Source organism: Eurosta solidaginis, chromosome 4 (genome assembly GCF_040869045.1).
Source record: "Eurosta solidaginis isolate ZX-2024a chromosome 4, ASM4086904v1, whole genome shotgun sequence".
Classification (NCBI taxonomy): Eukaryota; Metazoa; Arthropoda; class Insecta; order Diptera; family Tephritidae; genus Eurosta; species Eurosta solidaginis.
In genome coordinates this window covers 142,217,981-142,242,940 of record NC_090322.1, presented here as the reverse complement: position 1 = coordinate 142,242,940, position 24,960 = coordinate 142,217,981, and the positions used below count along the sequence as shown (strand labels likewise).

General features: G+C 37.4%; 1 protein-coding gene across 4 annotated transcripts in view; it reads left to right on the top strand.

Moving 5' to 3' along the window:
* Positions 1-24,960, top strand: part of Septin4 (septin 4) — a 385,838-nt gene that overhangs the window by 347,648 nt on the left and 13,230 nt on the right. The window contains exon 1 of one of the 4 annotated variants that reach the window (XM_067783162.1): positions 12,578-12,912. The exons of the other annotated variants lie outside the window; for them this stretch is intronic. Coding sequence (XP_067639263.1) covers positions 12,909-12,912 — 4 coding nt within the window. The 5' untranslated portion in view covers positions 12,578-12,908. Of the gene's footprint in view, positions 1-12,577; positions 12,913-24,960 lie in introns of those variants that run through there. 4 annotated transcript variants of the gene reach the window in all.

The following is a 24,960-nucleotide window of genomic DNA, read 5'->3' as shown; positions in this document are numbered from 1 at the left end:
TGAACTTGTGACGCAGAATAGAAAATTAGTAAAATTTTGGACAATGGGCGTGGCACCGCCCACTTTTAAAAGAAGGTAATTTAAAAGTTTTGCAAGCTGTAATTTGGCAGTCGTTGAAGATATCATTATGAAATTTGGCAGGAACGTTACTCCTATTACTGTATATATGCTTAATAAAAATTAGCAAAATCGGAGAACGACCACGCCCACTTAAAAAAAAAATTTTTTAAGTAAATACAAAATAAAATACAAAAATAAAAGAAAATTTCAAAATGGGCGTGGCTCCGCCCTTTTTCATTTAATTTGTCTAGAATACTTTTAATGCCATAAGTCGAACAAAAGTTTACCAATCCTTGTGAAATTTGTAAGGAGCGTAAATTCTATGACGATAATTGTTTTCTGTGAAAATAGGCGAAATCGGTTGAAGCCACGCCCAGTTTTTATACACAGTCGACCGTCTGTCCTTCCGTTCGGCCGTGAACACGATAATTTGAGGAAAAATTGATATATCTCTACTAAACTTAGTTCACGTACTTATATGAACTCATTTTATCTTGGTATAAGAAATGGCAGAAATCCGACGTTGACTACGCCTACTTTTTCGATTTCGAAAATTACGAAAAATTAAAAAAATGCCATAATTCTATACCAAATACGAAAAAAGGGATGAAACATGGTAATTGGATTGGTTTATTGACGTCCACCTATAGAACTAAGCCCACGCCTTTTAAAATTCTCATTATCATATTTCAGTTGATACCATTATCGTACAAACAAATTCTAGAGTCAGCCCTGGTCCACCTTTTTGGCGATATCCCTAAAAGCCGTCCATCTATAGAACTATGGTTCACTCTCTCTTAAAATACTCTTTAATACCTTCCATTTGATACACATGTCATACAAACACATTCCAGGGTTACCCTAGGTTCATTTTCCTACATGGTGGTGTTCCCTTATTTTGTCTCCATAGCTCTCAGCTGAGTATGTAATGTTCGGTTACACCCGAACTTAGCCTTCCGTACTTGTTGAAAGTTGGTTTCGTTTTCCCTTAATCTGTTTATCCTTCACGTATATGACATCGTTTTCGTCATAACGCTCCGTTAGGGATCTTTTCCGGTTGTGCCGTTCGATCTGAGCAATTTCCTTTTGGGTTAGCAGTATTTTTAGGTATTTATTGATCTTCCTACTTTTGTCCACGAGTTCTTGGCAATAAGAGGCTTTTGAACGATTGAAAAATATCTCACTTGGCTTTCGGTTTGTTACCGAGTGAATGGTATTGTTATAGCGATATACTGCTATATTTACTAGCTCTTTTGTCTTGAAAGTGGGATTGTACAATTTTAAACATGTAAATACTTCGATAAGGGTGGAATGGAGCCGTTCTACTTAGCCATTTACATCACTTCTCTGTGACGGCGTACGATAAAGGCTGATTCCTAACGATTCTAGCAAGTTCTGTATTACTGGCCTTATCAATCCTCGTTCATTGTCAATTACCAAACTTCTAGGAGTCGTAAAATAGTGTAGTAGGTTCACAGTTTTCTTTAAGTTGCAAAGTGGATTTGTTTTAGTTGAAAAAGTTCAGCGAATTTTGAAAATTTGTCTATGCAACTTAAAAACCTCTCCCCTTGAATTTCAAATATGTCTATGTCGATGATTTCGCAAGGATGGGATTGGTGTGCTCTGTAGTTCTGGCGTATTTGGGTGCCTATCATACTTGTTAAGTCTACATGTTTCGCACGATAAAACACATGTCCTAATCCTACTGCTCTTTCCCGGAAAGTAGCATCGTTCTAGGATTTGCTTCCTATTCTCAGTAGGGTTTCGATGTGCTCTTCTATGCTCCTCGCATATGACTTAAAGGACTCTATCTGGGTTTCGTAAGTCTTCTACAAGAATTAGAGCTATCTGTATTTTATAGTGAAAAAGTTTTCTAAATATACCTTCTGGTGCAACCCTAAAACGAAGTAACACCGCCAAAGTTTTTTTACATCCGCCTTTAGTTTCACTGCATTCGCAAAACGAACTATACTGGTTTTATCATTTTCGGTTTCAATGAGACATAGATTTCCTTATATATTTTAATTTAAGTTACCTAACTGTAACAAATTACATAACGACGTGAAGCTGCTGAAAATTCTGTCACTGACACTTAGTACATTAAGATGTCAAAAAAAGAAAAACTGAGAGAAAAGGTGAAAAGCATCATCATTAAAAATGTCATACGGGCAAGCTTTGAGTCATTGACGTGGGCGTGGTGCATTGTATGTTGGGGAAAATACATACATACATATGTGTGCACATACCCATGCATACCGACACAGCTTGCAGATGTGGGCAGCAAAGAACCGAACGCAGTGGAAATCTCATATTCCTCAAAAAGGGTATGGCCATATGGACCACCAGCAACAACAACTTAGAAGTCAGATCAGCTCAAATTGCTTAAAATTAAATTTACAATTTTATTATGTTTACAACTTTGCTCTAACCTTTCCTGCTCTTCTACCTACATTTTGTATCATTGTCAGTTAACCCAATATTATCAGCGATTAACCTACATTCATAGAGCGCACTCGACAACAACAAAAACGCAAAAAAGAAATAAAGATGCAGTTTATATTAAATCAGAATGTTGATAGAATGTTTGTGTGCCGTTATTCATTATATATGTACCTACATTTATCACATAATAAAAATGGGAAATATTTCCACCAACGCAAATGCACACTGACGGTGTAAAACAAATTCAATGGAATTTTAAATAATTCCGTGTAAGAAATAAAAACAGCCGATTTACTTGAAATAAATGAAATGCGAAAAGTAAAATTTTATCGGTTGAACATTTCCAAATCATTTGATATGCTTTCCACCTTGCAAAATCATAGGGGGGCACATTCATTCTTATGTTTTTCTTCCCGTGCCTTTGTTCAACCATCATCGCAATGCATCATAGCCACTCGACACCACCGAACACTCAGTCAGTCAGTCAGTTGCACAAAAGCCCATGAGTGCTTCTCAAGTGTTTTCCGCTACATATTTTTGCACAGCTAAGGTACGTACTTCTAAGCGAAGAGTTATGCCATATGACATTCTGAAATAGGGGGAAAGTAATATTGACAGTGGCGGATCTAAGATTTTTTTATACGGGAGTTTTGTTTGTGTTTTTATATCTTTCATGAAAATGAAATGGTATATTAAGTTTTTTTACGAACATATATACATATACTCACGAATGTGTATTAATTTCGGTAACATAGCGGTTTACTATAAATAATGCTTCGAAGAAAAATGTACGAGATTATTTAAGGACCACGCCCACATTTATATAAAAGACTTTTAAAAGGGTCGTAGACGAATTTAATAAGCTATACCCTTGTAAAAAAGAGTTTAGTATTTTCTTTTCTAACTGAAATTATAACCAGAAGTCAGAGAAAATAAAATTTTTTGAAAATGGGCGTTGCACTACCCCTTTTTTGACTAAGCAATTTTTTATGCTTCAGGAGCCATAACTTGAAGAAAAATTAACATATCGTAATAAAATTGGGAACACATAGTTTCTTTATAGGAGGAAATATTTCTAATAAAAAGTCGTAGACTAGCATAATAAGCTATATCTTAGCGAAAAATAGTTTTATATTGTAACGAATTTATGGAAATTCCTCTTATTTGCAACCTTCTGCTAACGTTCGAATCACTAAACTGTTGAATAAATAACTCCAATATTAGATAACTTAAATTGGTCTTTATTAGACTACTTTCAAAATAACACTACTACTTCTCGACAGATAGCGTTCTTAAATCAAACTGATTGTTGTTCCTCTACTTTTGCTGCTTTTTATACTTTTTGGTTTCCTCGTTGACATATTTCTAGGCGCTTCTACTTCTAGAATTTACTATTTAGTTATCAGCTATAAAATTACCAGCTATAACTACGTTTATAGCTTCTCAATGCGCGTGTATATGTGAGTGACATTTGCACAATTATAGCTTCTAATATGCGCGTATTATTGCCTACTTTTTGGAGTATCTCAGATATATGCATGTGGTTGTGCGTTGCTCTCCGCTGCTTCTATGGACATAAAGATTAAATTGGTTATGTGCATACAAGTCACTGCTCAGTATCGGCTTAGGGATGATAGTATCCCTTAGTGTTGTTAATATTCGTCACAATATTAATGTTATTTCATTTACCAAGTTTTATTTTAAAAGGAAATTGGGAAATTTCGTTAATATGCGGTTCCAAGCCCCTATTTCGACCAAACACTACACAACATTTCTAGAGCCCCATTCGAGGTGTATTATTTACGAAATAATCAGATTTTTTTGTGTTTTCCAAAATGTTATATATATAGTAAGTAGGCGTGGCTATCATTAAATTTCGCTCATTTTAAATAGTGATGAGAGATGAGTGCCAAGGAGCCCATATACCAAATTTCAATAAAATGTCTCAATATTTACAAAAGCTATCATGATCACCAGCAGACGGACGAACAGACGGATGGACCGACGGACGGACATGACTAAATCAATTCCTTTTTCCATATTGAGCATTTTGATATGCGGAACTCTATATTTATCTCGATTCATTTAAGCCATTACGTTCAACCGTTATGTTACCAAAGTTCATAATATTCAAAAATATCCAAAGCTTAAAATTTTAGGTATGTCTCCTTAAAATGCAGATGTGTAAATAAATATGTAAAATAAACCGGAGGTTAGACCCACACTTAAAAAAATAAATAAATGTAAGGCGCGATAACCTCCGAGAGATCTAAGGCCGAGCTTCTCTTCCAATTTGCGTCGTGCTCCTATTGATTTTCCCTACAAATCGGCCGGACGGGACCTACATGTTTTATGCCGACTCCGAACGGCATCTGCAAGGAAGATGAGTTTTCACTGAGAGCTTTTCATGGCAGAAATATACCCGGAGCGCTTGCCAAACACTGCCGAGGGGCGACCCCGCTTAGAAAAATTGTCTTCTAATTTAAAAACCTTGTTTCTAAAATTTTGATGTTGCTTTGCCCGGGGTGTGAACCCAGGGCATACGGTGTGGTAGGCGGAGCACGCTACCATCACACCACGGTGGCCCGCACTTAGACTCCGTAATTTTTTTGGGCATAGATTGTGTTAAAAAAATTCCTCAGTAAGATTAGAAAAGTTATTTATCTGAAATGAAGTATACAATTGTGACTCACGCTGAACATATAATGTTCGGTTACACCCGAACTTAAACACCCTCACTTGTTTATTTTATATTTATCGAAAATGTCGCTTATGTATGCACATCTTTTCTCTATATATTACACATTTTATATAGCCGATGATTCGTATAGAGCGAATAGGATAAGATTATTGCTCAGTTCCATTCATGAAAGGTATGAATTCTTCGGTCCAGCCGAAGACCGTTCCTTTCTTACTTGTTCTAATATATATTATTACCCAAGATGCTCCTGTTTAAACCATTTAGCGCCCAATCGTGTGAAAACAAAGTTTTAATTACATGGCAAAACTTATACCACTGACAAATTTTTTATTATCTGGTTACTTGTGACCTCAAAGCTTTAATTCAGTGTATTAAAAGAGTACTTTCCAAAAAAATTTCTGTAAAATATGGTTGGTGGAATAAATATTTTAATATAAGTGTAACCAAATATTTAGGCAATTCAAAAAATCTCATATTCGCCGTATGTGCGAAAATTTTATATTGGAAACCATTGAAAGAACTCATAGAATTATAGAATTTTATACGACACCCATGTGAATTGTCCAATCGATTTATGGCTAGCAGAACCAATTACCGTTCTTAAATTCAACGCCAGAGTGATGGAAAAAAATTCTAGCTCAACTTGAATAACAAGCAGAGAGTAATGTATCCTTTTTCATTCAATCAAACATGCAGGCATAACACCCTTATTGAACAATAAGCATATCCATACGCATCCAAACTTACAAATACAAGGGTATGCGTCTTTAACCTGCATTAAATAATAACCCACCTTTCCCTCAACAACCTTGCACTCAAACCCACGAGGTGTAACCCTGCAACGAATCCCACTTGTTCTGAACTAACTCAGTACTATCGCATTAAGGGATCATGCTAGCTCTAACTTTGTCCCGCCGCGGTGTTTTCAACTGACACTTTTAGCATTGTGATGCCCTACGAAATGGAAATTGCTGACCTTTGCCGACCTTTTGAACGCGTTCTAAGTAGTGCTCTTGTTTACAATCGGTTAATCGTGTAACAACTTTTGCATTGATTGAAAATCGACTAGCTGGTATTCGATTTCAACATATCATCTAATACTATGTACAAACACACACCAAATTGGCAATTTATACTATTTGGGCAATTTATTACGCAATTTATCATATAATAAATTTTAACAATAAATTGCCAATTAAAAAAAAATTGCGTAATAAATTGTTTTAAACTGCAAATGCAACCTTGCAAATTGTGTTTATTGAGTAGATTTAAACCTCAGTTACGCATTGCTCAACTATATGGTTGGCTCATCTCATCAGCTGATTTTATTTTTTTCATTTCACTGGAGTAGGGATTTTCAAAACAAGATGGCAAACTCAAAATGAAACCAAAACTTTGAACACATTTTCTTACAACACACAATCTTTTCAAAGTTTTACGTTTTCATTCCATTGATAGTCTGAACAAAGGTATGTTGTTGCTGTAGAGATGAGCCAACAAGCTACCAAACTACTATTGTATAAGCTAAATTGAGTTGTATGAGCACCACTCAATTTAAATCGAAATTGCCTCAGTTTATTTTTCTGTTGGAACATAAATGTTAAACATTTCATAATTTCAATTTTTGTCACAAAAAAATTTTATTCTTTGCTGTAAAATGGGTTTCCGAAAACTTAGCTGTGTATGGAATCTCTTTTATAGTTCCAAGGATGTCAAAGAAGCGACAGATGGTTTACTACACAACGTCTTTACGAATCGCAAAACTCATTGAAAATTCAAAAAAAAAGGACTATTCGAATAGTCGAATCTGTTACTAATCGAATGCAAACAGCTAGTCGAGTAGTGGTAATGAACTGGTTCATCCGACGATAGTCCTAAAATAGGCGCTGGCTTTGAATAAATTTTTTAAATGCACATACATTGACTATGACTTAAGTGCTCTTGGTGCAAATATAGCTACCAACTGTCCCGCTATGCATCCGATTGGCAACAATTCGGAGATAAATACTAAACCTGCAAGTAAGCTACCGTTGCAAAAAATTTGAATGTCAAAGCCTGACTAGTCGACCAAGAGTTTTTTTTTATAGGAGCAACTGCTATTGATAACACGGGGCTGCAATGTGAAATGACATTTGTCAGATTTCGGACAGCAATATATCAGTCCGAAACTACTTTAAATTTTTTTCCTGAACATATCTCGTGCTCTTGTATACGGCTTAAACAAAAAGTCAATGTCCATCCGATCTTTCGTCGGATATTCATCAAAACAAACTAAGTTTTAGATAGAAGTAGAGGATACAGATTGAAAATTTTGTTTCAGGTCGTATTCTTTAACCGATTTTGAAGTTATGTGATTTGTAGAAAGATTTTGAGACTTTAAAGAGAGTTGGTGAGCCCAGCTTTTGAATTTTTGTTTGTTTCTTTAAATGTTTTAAGGGCAAAGTTCAAACATATAGCAACATTTTTGGAAAATTGATTCTTTTGTTAATTAAATGAAAGTTATGTAACGAAAACTAGCTTAAAATAACTGAGAATATAAACCAAAAGGTTAAATTTGATAAACAACTGTTTGATTCCCAGTATGCAGTTTTAAAGCCCATTTACATCATTATTAATTGGGCCTTAACCAACTAAGCGATTTTGGCCATTGCGTAACATGTCACGCCAGCGATCCATGTTTCGCGATAACAGCCGCCAATTGGAAGCACCAATGGCGGTCAAGTCTTCCTACACCTGCCTCTCCCAACTCATTGGAGGTCTCCCCTTTCCTCTGTTCAAACTGCGGTATATGCTGAAAACTTTATTGGCCGAAGCGTCTTCGTCCATTCGCATAACATGACCTAGCCAGCGAAGCCTTCGGGTTTTTATTCGCTGCACTATAGCCATATCTGCGTAAAACTTATACAACCCATCATTATATCTCCTTCGATAATCGGCAGCACGGACAGGACCATAAATCTTCCGGAGAACTTTTCTCTCGAACACTCCAAGGGCCACCATATCTTCTCTCCACACTGTCCATGAGTCTGAGCCATACTCAAGGAAAGGTATGATGGGCGACTTGTAGAGCTTAATTCTGGTTCTTCGAGAGCGGACTTTACTTTTCAATTGCCTACTGAGTCCAAAATGGCACTTGTTAGTAAGAGTTATTCTACGTTTGAGTTCTAAGCTGAAATTTTTTTTGCTGTTAATGTTGGTTCACAAATAACTAGACGAAGTCCTTCTCAGTCTCGAATTTATATCCGTCAACAGTGGCTGCCAATGCGCCGATTCTTTCTTGGATGACAGCAAGTACTTCGTCTATTTTTCATTTACCGCAAACCCACTTTATGCTTTTTTATCTATTCCAGAGAATGCAGCACCAATAATATCAGGCCAAAAATATCAATATCATCAGGTTTATTTCTGCTGCTAGAATTATCTTCCTTAGTATTATGTTAAAGAAGTCACATGAAAGGGAGTAGTCTGGTCTGAAGCCTCGTTTGGTTTCCAATGGTTTGGAGAGATCCTTCCCAATCCCTAGGGAGCTGGTGGTTTTGCTCAATGTCATTCGGCGGAGCCTTATTAACTTTGCAGGGAACTTAAACAGATTCTTTTCGCGGTGTCAAATGCTAGTTTGAAGTCCTCGAAAAGATGGTGAGTGTTGATTTTCTTAACGTGAGTTTGGTTTTCGTTATGAAATATTAATTAACAGTAGAAGGAGAATCGGTTTGCTCACTGTATATACTGACTTAAAAAAAAAGTTTTTAAATAACAGGTAGCCTTATATGTGTACACATGAGTTGAGTGCTGCCAAATCTTATAGAAATGATGCAGATCGTTCCTATGAGATTTGATCGTGATCCAGAGCTGTCAAGCTCAATGGAACGCTACTATAATTATTCAACGTTCCCAACTGCGCCCTGCCATTGATATACCTAGAATGTGTAGGTATACATATGTACATATACATACATATCGTATACATACATATATCACAATTATTTAAACAAAATTTAAAGAAACACGTTCGGTACAAAGTGCATGACGCAAGTATTTGTCTAATAATAGTCTTTGTTTAGAAAGCGTCAATTTCCGCAAGGGATACTCAAACATAAAAATTTGCAGCCGGTTAAAATGTGTCAAATGCTACTTTTATTTAACAACAATTTAAGTACATATTTACATATGCGTCTGTGGGTGGGTTGAAAAAAACCGACCCCTATTCATTTATCAGCGGCAAAGAAATTAAACACCATTGTTTTGTTGTCAATACCTTTCAGTTTTGTTGAGAGGAATGAAAATTGCGAATATGAAAGGAAGTGCAAGTTCAAGATAAATCAGCAGTTGTAGGTTACGTTGAAATGTTCGGTCAGTAGGCCCCACATAGAAGAATCTTCCCATAGTATTGCCAGAATTTTTACGACGAACCAAAATGGGGCAGATAAGCATTCTAGAATGGCAAGAGTCTCAATTTCAAAGTTCGAAAACCGGTTTTAGTTCAAAAATGCCGTAGGATGCTTTCAATTTCAGCAGAGCCATGCTTTGCGTGTACTGCAATAAGACAGTGCCCCGTTAATATCCCGATTAATGGACCTAGGGAGAGACGATTCACTTGGCTAGGGCTCTCTTTTATGCGAGGTCGAGCTTGGTCAGACACTTTACAAGATGGTTTAAAAGCCCATCTGACATTGGCCTTATCGGTTATTGCAGACATGAGGAAATGATTACACATTGGAAGAAGAGGAGCGATGTGAGATAAATGAATTGTCTTGGTGTATTCAGTGGCTTTCCTTGCTAATTCAGCAGCAACACAGTTCCTAGTTTCACCACTATGACTACAGCACCATTGTGGTGTACTAAGAGGCTTGTTCGTTTGGTCTACAATCTACTGCTGCCTATCCAAAAGTGCCCCTGTCTTGAAGAGTTTTGATCGCTGTCTGAATGTCGAAATAAATTGCAACGGACCTGAGGCATCCGTGAATACTGCTGTGAGTTCTTGTTAAGGAGTGGGGGTATCATTCCATTCATGTCTTCTGATAGACAATTTTTTGTCTAGTGTGATACACTAATTCATTCTAAATTGGTTCGGTGGAGTAATTTCCAAGATTAGAAAGAAGAAATAAATGGCAGCACCTAGGCAGGATATCTTAAAATGTGATACACTTGTAGCCTGGGCTCGTATCGTGTTACACAATCACATATCAAAAAGCAATTTCACTCAAGCGATAAATCGGAAACTATCAAAAGAATCGTAAAAACGATAATTAGATCCTATGAGTACTGGTAGCCGCTATTTCACATATACATAATTCGATTACCCATTTCAGAGCTATTGCGAATTAAAAAATTGATTTCGATCACGGATCGTATAACGCCCTGGTAATAATACTGCACAACAAAAATTTCGCCAACAAAGTAACCATGGTGTTCTTCTGAAAGGTAGTGCCGCACCGATAAACTTCGCTAAACAAACTTATGGTCCCGCACATCTAGTATATTTCTAATTGGCATTTGAAGGTTGCATTTATCAAAAGGTGTACTTTCAAAATACTAAAGAGTTTATGCTTTGGTCAAGAATGAATATTTTTGGCAGTTCCGTATCAAGTCACGCCAGCTATGCCTATTTCGCGATAGCTGACGCCAATAGTGAGCTTCAAGCGAGGTCAAGTCTTCCTCCACCTGCCTCTCACAACTCAGTGGCGGACCCCTCCTTCCTCTGCTTCCAAACTGCGGTTTCGAATGAAATAATCTCTTGGGCGGAACGTCTTCATCCATTCGCAAAACATGATGCCTTTTGGGGGTTTACTGGCGGCACTATCGTCATATCTGCGTAAAGCTCATACAGCTCGTCTTTATACCTCCTTCGATACTCGCAGTCGGCATTACAGGATGGCCCATACAACTTCGGGAGAGCCTTTCTCTCGAACACTCCAAGAGCCATCACATCCTCTCTCGACACCGTCCATGATTTGGAACCATACATCAGGACAGGTATGATGAGCGAATCATGGAGCGTGATTTTGCTTCGTTGAGAGAGGATTTTACTATTCACCTGCCTACTCAGTCCAAAGTAGTACTTGTTGGCAATAGTTATTCTCCGTTTGATTTCTAAGCTGACATTGTTTTTTTTTTTGTTAATGCTGTTTTCCAAATGGACGACATCCTTCACAGTCTCGAATTTCTATCCGCCAACAGTGACGTGACTCCCAAGGCGCGAATGCGCCGATTCTTTCTTGGATGACAGCAAGTATTTCGTTTTGTCCTCATTTACCGCAACTTGTTGGTTCTTTATCTTATCCAAAGAAGGCTGAACTCACAGCGCATTTCTGCAGGCCCATAATATCAATATCGTCCAACATTCGCCAGTAATTGTACTCTCTTATAAAATATTGTACCATCACAGTTTAGTACTGCTTCTAGTCGCACGAAAGGGTGTCGCCTTATCTACAACCTCGTTTGGTTTCGAGTGGCTCGGAGAGGTCTTTCCCAATCCCAACAGAGCTGTAGGTGTTGCTCAACGTCGTTTGATACAAACACTTCGATGTTCCACCACTTTTTCACATTTTTCCGAAGGCAATAGGAAGTTGACACATGTTGATGCAACATGTTGCTAGAGTTTTACTCTACATACATTTAATCCCAAGTGTTAGCATGAAATATTAAGGTTTGTAAAACGAACATTAAAGTTGTTACTGTTCAAAATATTTTACAAATTGACCAAGCACCCCTTGGGAGCCCTTAACCGTAAATTGCAAGCAAAAAATAACTCAGTCGTGTTGAGCTTTAAGTTTTTTCACCACCACCGTTGCCACCTTTCATAAAAATACTGTGATTACTTTGTTGAAAAAATTATATCTAATTGTGTTGTACAGTGTAGTTTATAAATTTTGCGTTTGAATGAGAAGAGAATGTGAGCGTGTTCAACTAAGGCGACCGAAAATAACAAATTTGAGCGCATGCGCCTTACTCATAACGATTCTGATAACAACTCTGAAGAGGACCAAAATATGCACTGCCCAAAAGAAGCAAACGCGAAGTGAGAGTTAAACGAAAAAAAATCTTAAAAAATTGGCAGTGATAATCTTGGGCAAATAGATAGAAGTTAGAAACATGATTTGAAATTAAAACGGCTTTCATCGGGCTAATCCTTATAACACAAATTAATTTGAGCATCAAAAAGCAAACCCGAAAATAGAAATTGAGAGGGGGTGGAACGTTAAATAGTATGATAAAGCAGAAGGAGGTAAACGGAAAAGAAACGACCCTTAAAAGCAACAAATATTAGAGTACAGTGGAAAATAGTGGTGCGGAGTACATTAACACGGCAAATATTTTAACACATAAAAAAATTTCGGGAGTTATACAAAATTTTCTAATAAACGCATCTTACGCAATCTAAATAATGTAGAAAGTGCAGAAGTACAACAAAACAATAATTTACAAAAACATAAAAGTATTAACTAGTAAACGAAGCTCGAAAACTCAAAGTTAGAGAAGAAATTTGTGTGTGCACTTGCCAGGATACACACAGCGGGTAACACCCGAAATTTCATAGCGAAAAAAACTGCCAACAAGAGAAGCGGCCATGGCGAATTAGCTAAAAATAACTTAACTGGCAACTAAAACTTACCTCATCAGGCATTCAGCAAACAAAACAACATTTTTGTATATTTAAATTTCATGTCAATTGCAAATTACGAGAAGACAAAATTTTAACACCAAAATGTGTAAGTGTTGTTGGTGTAGTTCATGTTAGTTTGTTTATTTTTATTTTAAGTAACAAAAGCACACACACCCAACAAAGTGTATACACACACTGAAGTACGCATATGTTTATATAAATACAATAAATATGTACGAATATCACGCAGTCGGCAAATTGTGTAACATACTTTGAGGCGTGCAGGCCTATAACAAAGCTCTGACAGATGTGATATACTATTTTCTAACAATTTCCGCTCTAGGCCCAAAAGTTTTGAAAGAAACGACACACATCCTGCAATTAGCCTCCTTCTCAAGCACTGTAGATACAAAGTTATGTATGTATGTGCATTAGGGTGTATATATTTTTCTATATGGAAGAAAAACTGAAACATCCTTCGTAAAAAAAAATTGCCAAAAATCAATGCGAATTTTGAGGGAGCTATAACTTTTACTTTCTTAGACTTAAATTGATTGAAATACAAACCTGCATACTCCAACTGCAAATTCCAGAGAACTCCAAATAAAAGGTTCGAAATTTTCGTAAAATTTTCTAGAATTTATAGTAAATATTTCTTAAAATGTCAAAATATCAAATACAAAACAGGATTCAAATGAAGAAAGTTGCAAAAAAAAAAATTATAATGATATTATTGTGATCGCTGATGTAGGTCCCGTCCCATAAATTTGTAATTTGAAAAGCAGCGCGGCCCCATTTCGCGGTTACACTTGCCAATCTTCAGCATGGCTATCGAAAATTGTATACACCACCAACGCTTTAGACGCCATCAACACTAAAACAAACCGCGACAAATTTTACAGAACCAAGAAATCCTCCATAGAACAGAACTCGTATCGCATCCAAAGCCTTTGATACAGTCAACTACAGTACCTTAATGCCAGAAGGGTCTATCATTCCTTCTAGTCTCAAAAGGCGGACTGCTAGGTACATATCTGTATGGTCGGCAAGCATCGGTGCAGTTCAGGAACGTAACATCAAAACTAAGAAGAGTTAAAGAAGGGGTGCCGCTGGATGGCGTTCTATCCCCACTTTTGTTTAATTTGTACCTATTGAAGCTCCCTTTCCCACCAGGAGGAGTTACCATTGTGCCCTATGCCGATGACTGCACGATAATGGCAACCGATCCTGGGCCTACCATTGATGAGCTTTGCTATAAAATTAACGACTATCTCCCTTGCCTTTCCAACTTCGCGAAATTTGGCACTGTCACCGAAAAAATCCTCGGCGGCCTTATTTGCAACATCGACAAAGCAAATGGCGGCAATATTGGGTGTGACGTTTGATCAGCACCATACAGCCGCAATTGTACCTAAAGTTAAGAGCCGTGAAAAAATCCCCAAGTCCCTCGCAGGCAGCACTTCTGGCAAAGACAAAGAAGCGCTTATAGCCACTTATAAGGCAATGCGGCCAGCCGCTACGCGTCTCCGCAAGCCTGTCAAAATACCGCGCTCAGAACTATCACGAGATGTCTTCTTATTTCACCAGAACATAGTCTATACATTGAGGCGAGATAACTCTCCATAAAGGAGAGAAATTGAATGCAGATAAAACAATTTCTGTCGAATACCCAGGAACCTGGATATCCTAACATCTGATTGAAGAGGACCCGCCTTCAAGGAACTTAAAAGCCATCTTCGTAACCACTATGGAAAAAAGCGGCACTCAGGAAGTCAGCTATTTGAAGAAAATAAGCATAAAAAGGCCCACAGAGAAATACACAAAAAGACGGCAAAGTAGTACGCCAACAAATGCCCGGTGAACCCTGTTCTCAAAAACAAATACCCTTAACTTGCAGTTGAGGAAAGCAACCTCACCAGGGAAATTTGCGTCACTCTAGCTCAACTTTCATCTGGATACTGTAAATGGTTAAACACTTATTTATCAAGAATCAAAACCGACATACCCAATGTATGTCCCACTTTAAACGTGCCCCCACGAAACACCAACCATATTTTCAATTGCAACGTGGAACCAACGCCTCTTACACCCATATCTATTTGACCCGACCCTGCTATACCTAAACTCGGACTTACGATTTGTTAGTAATCGCTTCAATTGGATGGGACGAAGCACAGTCGTACAACAACCGCAATTCAAAAAGAGGCTCGACCTAAATCTCCTGAATCGAAATGCATAGGACAACGTGTGTCACATTATTATAACTGCCACATCTTTTCTTTTGTCTTCAAATTTTCGAAGATCTGTCCTTTGGCCCTTTATAATACATGTTATATAAGTTGGAATATTAAAAAAAGCAGACCACGCTTTCTTTTTAAATTTTTTTTGAAATACAGTATTGTATGGAATATATTAGGTAGGGTCCGATTTCCGTTATCGAAAGGCAATCTCTATGTTTTGAAGCAATACGCAAATGCAGGAGTGGTCTGCTTTATTTTCTTAATTGAAACGCATGCATTTTTTTTGTTATATTCGAGCTTACATAATAGGTATTATAAAAGGTCAAATGACAGATCTTCGAAAAAATTAAGACAATGGAAAAGATAGGGCGGTTAAGGTAATGCCACACATGTAGTCCTATGCATTTTGATTCAGGAAATTCAAGGATCTTTTCTAATTGGGGTTGGTGTTCTCATAGGAGTGCTTCGTCCCATCCAATTGGTGCGATTACTCACAAATCGTCATCAATATCCTCTAACGAAAGTCCGAGTTTAGTTATAACAGGGTTGGACCAAGAGGCGATGGTTCCATATTGATAAAAGATGGCTGATGTTATGGGGGGACACGTTACGAGCGGCACATACAACGGAAAAATTCCTTTTCTCCTTATGGCTCGAACTCTTCAAAATATTGTGATTTTCCGCCAGAGCCGTAAATTTCCAAACAATGTGGTTAGGACAGCTTTAATATTTGCCCACGAAAGCTTCGCTCAAATATTTGTTTTACAACTCTGTGGTGAATATTTTTGTGAGCGTCTTTATAGGGAAAATTTTCCAAAAGAAGGCACACCTTAATACACATATACCCTGCAGTCCAAAGCCAAAGTAGTCAGCAAACATTCTAGTTCATTGAATAGAATTTTGTGGGTTTATTCATACTAGTCAGTGTATGAGTAGTTAATTGACTAGAATTGTGTGGCGTTCATCATACTGGTCAGTTTTAGAATGGTTAATTGGCTATAATTTTGTGGTGTTATTAATACTAGTTAGTATTTAAATAATTCATTTGACTAGAATTTCGTCTGTCGGCTCGAGGAAGTGCGCGAGTGCTTTCTGTAGCCAATTTGCAATGCATACTTCAGTTGACAATGCTAGATATCGTCCAAATCAACGGGCACATAAACACAAGCATGACGAGTCAACCCTCACCGTTACCTCAACAGAGGTTAAAGAAGTTATTGAAAAGGCCAAGCCATCCATATCAATAGTCCCAGACGGAAGACCTATACCGATGCCAAAACACCTGTGCCATGAGGGCACCAGTAGCCTAGGAAATTTTTTCTACTTGTCGTTAAAAGCCTATGCCTTTCCAGAATAACAGAGAAAGACCGGAAACCCAGCCAGTATCTACCGATATTATCCCTTTAGTCAGTAACGGAAACGTTTAAATCCGTTATGATTCCCTCATTTAAATGAAATTGTTCGGTTATCCAGCCATAAGCATGACTTCCGTAAAGTGCATATCACTACCACCATTCTGAACTCCATTAACACTCATAACAGGACGGCGTTTACACAGTCAACCACTATGGCTATGTTTTTCTTTATTTTTATTTATTTATTTATAATAAAATTTATTATTTATTTATAATCATCTTGATTTAAATATTCTTTCAATGTATCGTACGGAATGCTTCGCGTGAATGGTGGTTCAAATACGATATTTATATCATTCAAATTGATCATTTCCGTATAACTTGTGCAATTAAAGTTTATATCTAGTTATTTATAAACTCTTAAGTTCCATTGGCTCGTCAACATCGGTTCGATAGCGTAGAATTTTCTTGATGGCACAGTCGCGCTTTTCTTTGCTATAATCAAACAACATTGATAACAAGATATTTTCCGAATGCGCATAATATGAATTATCTTTAATTACTTGATTGACAATTTTGCGTAAACGAGGTTCTAGAAATCGTGACCAACCAATGAACTTGAAAAATAATGCACTGCCGTACACGACAGAGCTGTAATACTTGATACTGAAGTACATTGGCACATAACATTTAATTATAAATTCAGCCAGAATTCTTAAACTTGCATCTGGATTTTCCGTTATCACATATACTCGCAATAATCTAGCGGCCTTGGTGAGCCACCGAGAATGTACAATTTTCCCTGGTTTGATGTTAGCCAGATCCATAGGAACCACGCCGCTAGAAATTGCATGGGCCATGTCGTATAAGTACTTCGAATCGGTGGAAAATTCAATTTTTTCTGGAGCAGGGAGCATATTTTGCAACTCAGTTTTCTGGAAGCCGTCCACCACCTGAAAATATATAATAATAAAATAATTAAAAATGGTTGACAATTATAATAAATGAGTGATAGCAATAACTTACCGGAAGAGTTTCACAAGTTTCGATTTGGCGGCTCAGTTTTCCGGTTGCCGATCTTGGTCCAGTGCTAGTTGATTTATCCAAAGCTTCAAACAAATGCCGAAACGGAAGTTCGTTGAAGTGTAGAAGGCAAACGAACCAATGCAATGGTCTTTTTAACAGCAATTCGAATCGTCGTATAATTCCACCGTGTGGGCCAGTGTTTGTTGGCTCACCGTCAGTGCATATTCCAATTAATGCATCCAGTGATATATTTTTATCGTTGAAAAACCCATTTAATTTGGTTGTTTTGTATTCAGCGGTTTCATGTTCCAGTCTTACGTAACCAATCAATTCAGAATTGGGTTCTCTCAAAATAACAAGATGAGGTTCTTTTACCATCGTAGTATGATATTTCTCATCAATTTTATCTATAGTTAAAGTATCATATTTTCTGCCATCGAATGAAAACGCTAACAAATTGGTATCATCTAACCGTTTGCGAAGCACTTCTTGTCTGCATTTCTCTTTTTCTCTGCGAACTTTCGATTTATCCATGATGAGAGGTTTCCCATGCTTATCTTTAATTTTAAAATCTTGCAAAAGAGCAGTTCTTAATGCTGATGCTACTCTGTCAGGCACACCAAATCTGTCACATATCAAGGCAAAGTTAAAACAATCGTATCTCTCTGTGTTGTGAACTTGTGCTTCTATCCATATCTTCTTGAACCGATGGCGGTGCGTATGTTGAATCATCGGGATCTTGGTATGTTGGCATTGATGACATAGACCTTGCTGTTTCCATCATAAATGCATCCATTGTTAGTCTTCTCTGATTATGTTCATCGTGCATGAACTCTTTGAGGCGTTCGGGAACCCTGCCGCATGCACATGGAGCTGCCTTCAAATCGCATTTACATGTTCCAATGTAAAAAAAATGTTTCCAGAGATTTTACATACTCTGTAAATTGTTGGGTGTTGTTTCTTCTCTTGATTTGCTCTTGATACTTGTCAAGCAATTTATTAAATACACTTTTTTTCAGCATTATTTCCATACTAAGTTTTTCCCAAATTCCAATCAACTTATCTTGTACTTGAATAGTGAATGATTTATGGGAAAACTTTTTTTGTTCTGTTTTAGCACGTTCGCTTAAGTAAAAATAATATCTCAAGATATCCAGATGGGTTGGTAAATTAAGATCAGTTAAATCAGTAGACACGCCAAAAACAGTAACATCATGCTTGTGTATATGACTCATTGGGTTTTCGATAGCTGTTGATGTAGTTGCTTTATCTTGCGGTGTTGAGGATGGTGGATTCATTGTAAACTTTTTGATTTGGAATGGTCACTTCACTTATTATTTTTTTTTAAATATTTTTGTATCTGAAATTAGCACTTCACACTTTGAGTTCTTCACAATGACAAGCAATTTTACGATCTGCAATTTTCACAGAGCAATGAACGATTTTTAAATCGACCCGCCCTAATACATATATATATATATACATACCTTTTATATATATTGTAACGAATTTACTTGCAAATCCTCTTATTTGCCCTTCTGCTAAGTTCGAATTACTAAACTGTTGAATAAATAACTCCAATGTTGAATAATGGAAAAATGGCCTTTATTACAGTACTTCGCAATAACACTTATACTTTGCAACTAGCTTGCTTAGCAACCAAACTGATTGATAGCTCAAATGAAACTCTACTATTCAAAATAATACTGCTATTGCTCTCTAGATAGCGTCTTAATCGAAACTGCCCATATCGCTTCTACCGCTGATGCTTTTATACTCTGTGATTTCCTCGTGGCATCTTCTAGGCGCTTCCAGAATTTTACTTAGTTAGTTATAAATTTCTCAGCTACAACTACAGATGTATAATTTCTCATTTGAGTAATACTTGCACAAATTATTGCCCTCTCTTGTGACAACTCAGATAAGATATATGCATGTGTTTGTGCATTGCTTCTCCGCCGTTCGTATACGTACATATGTGTAAACGCAATTATTGATTCGTTTATGTAGATACATAATGATTGAATTATTGGTGTGAATTCACGTCACTGCTTAGCATCGGCTTAGAGATAGCAGCACCCCTTAGTTTTGCTAATATTCGTAACAATATGAAATATAATGAATAACATAAATTTGAGCTAATTTATCAATTTTCAAGTAATTTTTCAACCCAACTGAGACTAGTATATTAAATAGTAGGATGCTGATGGAAATATCGACTAGTATGTCAACTGTTATTACATTGATGCATAGACTGAGTAGTATGCCAACTGGTATGTTGATGTTGAATACACTGACTAGTAGACTGGGTCGAAAAAAAAGTTGCTAATGCCCGCCCCTAAATTTGAAGATTATTTTTTGTTAGCTGACCTAATCATGTGAAAACGACTTCATAGCTTAAAATGACATTAAACGGAAATGTGGAGCTTCTCAAGACCAAAATAATGGCATATCAATTTTAAAAATCGGTCATCAAATAACCAAGTTACAACGCAAAAACCTTTTTGGATGTATTTCGAAGGATCAAAAAAAAATTTAAAAAAATTTTTCCGAAACCTTCTCAACATAATCTTCAAATTTAGGGGCGGACATTAGCAACTTTTTTTTTTGTATGGGGACGAACCCAGTCTACTGACTAGTATGTCAATTGGTATGATATTGGTGTATATAATAATTAGTATGTTATCTGGTATAATAATGGCGCAAAGGCTGACTAGTATGTTAATTGGTATGAGTCTGATGGGTATGCTGACTAGTATGTCATCTGGTATGATGTTGGTGTATATAATGACTAGTTTGTCAATTGGTATGCTGCTGATGCAGAGGCTGGCAATTGATATTTCGTAGGACATCGCCGTGTTAAAAATACCAGTTGGTAATATGGAAAAAGACAGAACTCATACTAGTTGAGATTTTTGGCAAACTAGTATTCTTCTAGTATACAACTAGCTGGTTTGACTGCAGGGTATATATGGTGCATGTGTGATACAATTTTATTTTATTTGTATTGTTTTTGTTTACTTAACCGTGTGCAGCTATAATGGAACCCTTGTCTGTTGACTTTTGAAGCCTTTTCTGTTAAAAAATAAAAACAAACCACAACCCAACGACGTCCTCCTAAAGTGCATCATGCGTTTGGTTGTATGCCACTAATGAGTAGCCCTTGACAACAAGATATGATTTTTTGTATTTAGATTTCTCCACTTTGTGTTTATGTTTGTTAGAGAAGTTCAAATGTCAATAGTTTTATCAGCGATGCATTCGATAGTATTAAAAAAAAATTATCACTTCTTACAACAGCGTCGAAAACAGCGATGGTAGTATCGAATTTCTAGTTAATAAAGCGGTACCCGACGTGCTTTGTGAGGAAGTCTTTTGTTTAATGAGGTGTGATGGATGTGACATGGATATACTGAAATAACAAAGCGAGGTGGGATAAGCCGGAGTTATTTCGGGACGAAGAACCAGTTGTTGCAAAATAATAAAAATTTAAAATTAATGTTTACGCTTTTACGAGGGATTAATCTGTGGTTGCCGCCAGCACGTACTTGAGATAAAAATCTAGCGTCAGCTGAAGCGGGAGGTTAGGTTAGGTTGAACTGCCCGGTCCATGAGCCAGCGGGAGCCAAAATAAAACCTGTTTTAATTAGAACGAAAAACGGGACAAAAACTTCAGTAAGCTCTACTTTGCCCCAAAAGTGTTCGAAAATGTTCAGAAAGGATAAAAAATGGACTTTGCCGTAAAAACTTTCGGTGAAAACTCATCTGCCTTGCAGACGCCGGTCGGAGTCGGCATAAAACAAGTATGTACCGTCTCGCCAATTTGTAGGAAAAATTAAAAGGAGCACGACGCAAATTGGAAGAAAAGCTCAGCCTCTCTTCGGAGGTTATTGCGTCGTACATTTTTTTTTTTATATTTTAAAACCAATGTTTGAATTAAGCCGGGATTGCCCTAATTGCTTTTGAATGTATGAACACATTTATTTGAAGCAATTTTTTTAAATCTGGTTTCCTTGAAACCTGCCAACAACAAAAAGCATATCTTTAATACATGATAATATACGAAGTATGCGCTGTGCAAAGAAAAAAATATGCAAAAAAGGCAATTGGGGATATGTTTACAACAACTAAGGCATGACGTGGCTGAATGCGCTTGTAACACCTCAACCATCGTAGGAGTGCGGGTTCAAATCCCACTCCCGGGAGAAAAGGCTTTGAAGAGATCTACAATGTATAATCGAAACAGCTGTCTCTTTGCCCGTCCTAAGGTCACGTTGTTTAAATTTTTCCCAAATTTAAAAAAAAAAATTTATTTTAAAAGGTATCAGTAAAAACCGATTTTGATTATCTTAAATTTCGATGTAATCAGTCACTTCTGACCACAGAACCTGGAATGCCCGACATGTTAGACGAGTCCTGTCCCCTACATGATATTAACTTACACATCCTTGGTCTGATTTGCTTTTACGAGAAACTTTGTTTTTCACTGTGAGCTACAATGCTAAATAATATTTCACTCGTGAACTTAATTTAAATATATCTTTTTTCTCTTACTTGTTTATCTTTAGCTCAAGCCGGTCAAAATTTTGAAATATTAAAAAATAAATAAATATAAGGTGCGATAACCGCCGGAAAGATCTTAAGCCTAAAAATTGGCGGGACGGGACCTACTTGTTTTATGCTGACTCCGAACGGCATCTGCAATGCAGATGAGTTTCCACGGAGAAGCTTTTCATGGCAGAAATACACTCGGAGTGCTTGCCAAACAATGCCGAGGGGCGACCCCGCTTAGAAACATTTTCTTCTAATTGAAAAAATTTGTTTCAAACATTTTGATGTTGCCTTGCCCGGGGCGTAACCAATAATCTTCGGTGTGGTAGGCGGAGCACGCAACCATCAAATGATGAAACTACAAAATCTCCAAAAGATATGCCTAAAATCCCCATATTCAGTTCTATAAGTTTTCCATTTTAATGGCATCACTGAAAAATGCTATAAAAAATGTGAATTTGAAGGCGCTCTCTCGAAACAAAGAGTCGCAAATCCATTCATCTATGAATAGGAACTTCATGGCAGAAACACACTCAGAGTGTAAAGTATTGTCATGATAATCTCATGGGGCTTGAATCAAAAAAGAAAAATTAACTACCAATACTATCGATGGTGACAGGAGCGGATCTACGGGGGAGGTGTCCCCTGCCACCCCCCCCCCCCCCCCCCCCCCCCCCAAAGGTCGAGAAATTTTATTTTTCAAATACTTTACAGAACAAAAATGAAATATCCAAAGAAAAAAATATTCAAATGTTCAATACTTAAAGTATTTGAAAAATAAAATTTTGTATGGAAAATCTTTAAGTCCCAGGTGTGGAAATGAAAATATATAGCATCAATACTGCGGGCTATTTTTTCTCAACGGAATATCATAGAGAGTAAAATTTTGCGTATGTGTTTTTCCTTGCGTGCAAAAATGTGCTGAAGAACAATTTTTTCTGCACGGTTTTTGCAACAATTTTAAAAACAGAAATTTACTTCACAGAAATAAAAAATGTGCTCTTAAAGAGTTTTTAATTACAAGCAAATTGGTGTTTGAATTGTCGGTAAAAGTCTAGTTGAGGGGTCGACTGCTAATACGCTACCAAATATATCGAGAGAGGTGTCAAAAGACGCGTATTGACCTCGACAATAATAACGTGAAAAATAAACTCAATTCAGTAAAAAAAACAAGTAAGGATGGGACTGTGCCGAAGACTTCATACCTTTCATGAATGGGGCTGAACAGTAATCTTATCCCGTTCGTAATCTCAAAATAATAGGATGTATAAGATAGGAAATATATAGTGAACATATGTATATACCTAAACGATTTTTAAGATAAATATAAAATAAACAAGTAAGGAAGGCTAAGTTCGGATGTAACTGAGCATTACATACTCAGTTGAGAGCTGTGGAGACAAAATAAGGGAAAATCACCATGTTGTAAAAAGAACCTAGAGTAACCCTGGAATGTGTTTCGTATGACATGCGTATCAAATGGCAGGTATTAAAGAGTATTTCAAGAGGGGGTGGGCCATAGTTCTATAGATGGACGCCATTTAGGGATATCGCCATAAATGTGGACCAGGGATGACTCTAGAATTTGTTTGTACTATATGGGTATCAAATGAAAGTGTTATAAGTGTTTTTAAAAGGGAGTGGGCTTTAGTTGTATGGGTGGACGCCTTTCGGGATATCGTTTGTACAATATGGGTATCAAATGAAAGGTGTTAATGAATATTTTAACAAGTAAGGACGGGACTTTAAAAAGGGGGGGGGGGGGGGGGGGGGGAGGAATGCTGAAGATAAAGTTGCAGCTCTGTTCGTGGCACTGAAAGGGCCTGCCGCGGAAATCTTACAGACCATCCCAGAGTACGAGCGGAACCACTACGAAACATTGATGAGCGCTTTAGAGAGACGTTACGGAAGCGAGCATAGGAAACAGATATTCCAAATTGAGTTGCAAAACCGCTACCAAAAAACAAATGAGACTTTGCAGGAGTTTGCGTCAGATGTCGAAAGGCTTGCACATTTGGCGAATGCCGACGCACCCGTGGAATACACCGAAAGAGTAAAAATTCAGAGCTTAATAAATGGCATACGGGACGTCGAAATGAAGCGAGCCACATACGCAAACCCAAAGCCAACATTTGCAGAGACGGTATCACATGCATTGACTCAGGAAACCGCCTCACTATTGAGTAAACCAGCATACAAAGCTCATCGTGTGGAAGTGGAAAGACCAGATTGGGTAGACGCAATATTGGAGGCGCTGAAAGGATCGCAAAAGCGGAGTGAAAAAGTTACCAAATGTTTCAAATGCGGGAAGTCCGGTCACATTGCACGTCATTGCGATCTTGGTCCTAATAGTTCCAACAATGGGGGTGGCCGTAAACGCAAAGCTGGAGGAAATGAGCAAGAGCGTGTCGGATGTAAAGAACGAAAACTTGCCCCGGATATTGAGTGTCCTGTGATATCTGTGTCGCAAATTGGAAGGAAATCAAGCAGTCTTACCGTCAGAGGGAATGTGGATGGCAAGGAGCGTGTACTGACTGTAGATACGGGCGCACCTCATTTCTTGATCCGATCTGACTTGGTCAACAGGAGAATAAAACCGTTACCTGGAGCAAAGTTGCGTACGGTCACTGGTGAGTATAACCAAGTTCAGGGAGAAGTGATATGTGAAGTCTTGATTGGAAAGGTCACGGTTCTACACAAATTCGTTGTGGCGAAGATCGTTGAAGAAGTCATATTGGGAGTGGACTTCTTGGTTGACCATGACATCAAGATCGATATGCAGAGAAGGGTGATGCGCTATAAGAACCAGGACATACTACTTAACTTTATTTTGGAAAAAGGGTTCAGCAGTAATCGGGTACTGGTGGAAAAGACTCGACAAAGACCACGAAAGTCAAGGGCAAAGGTTGATAGATCGAATAGGCCAAATAAATCAAAATCAAAATCAAAAGTACCTGTGAGAGAAACACTGGCATTGACAAA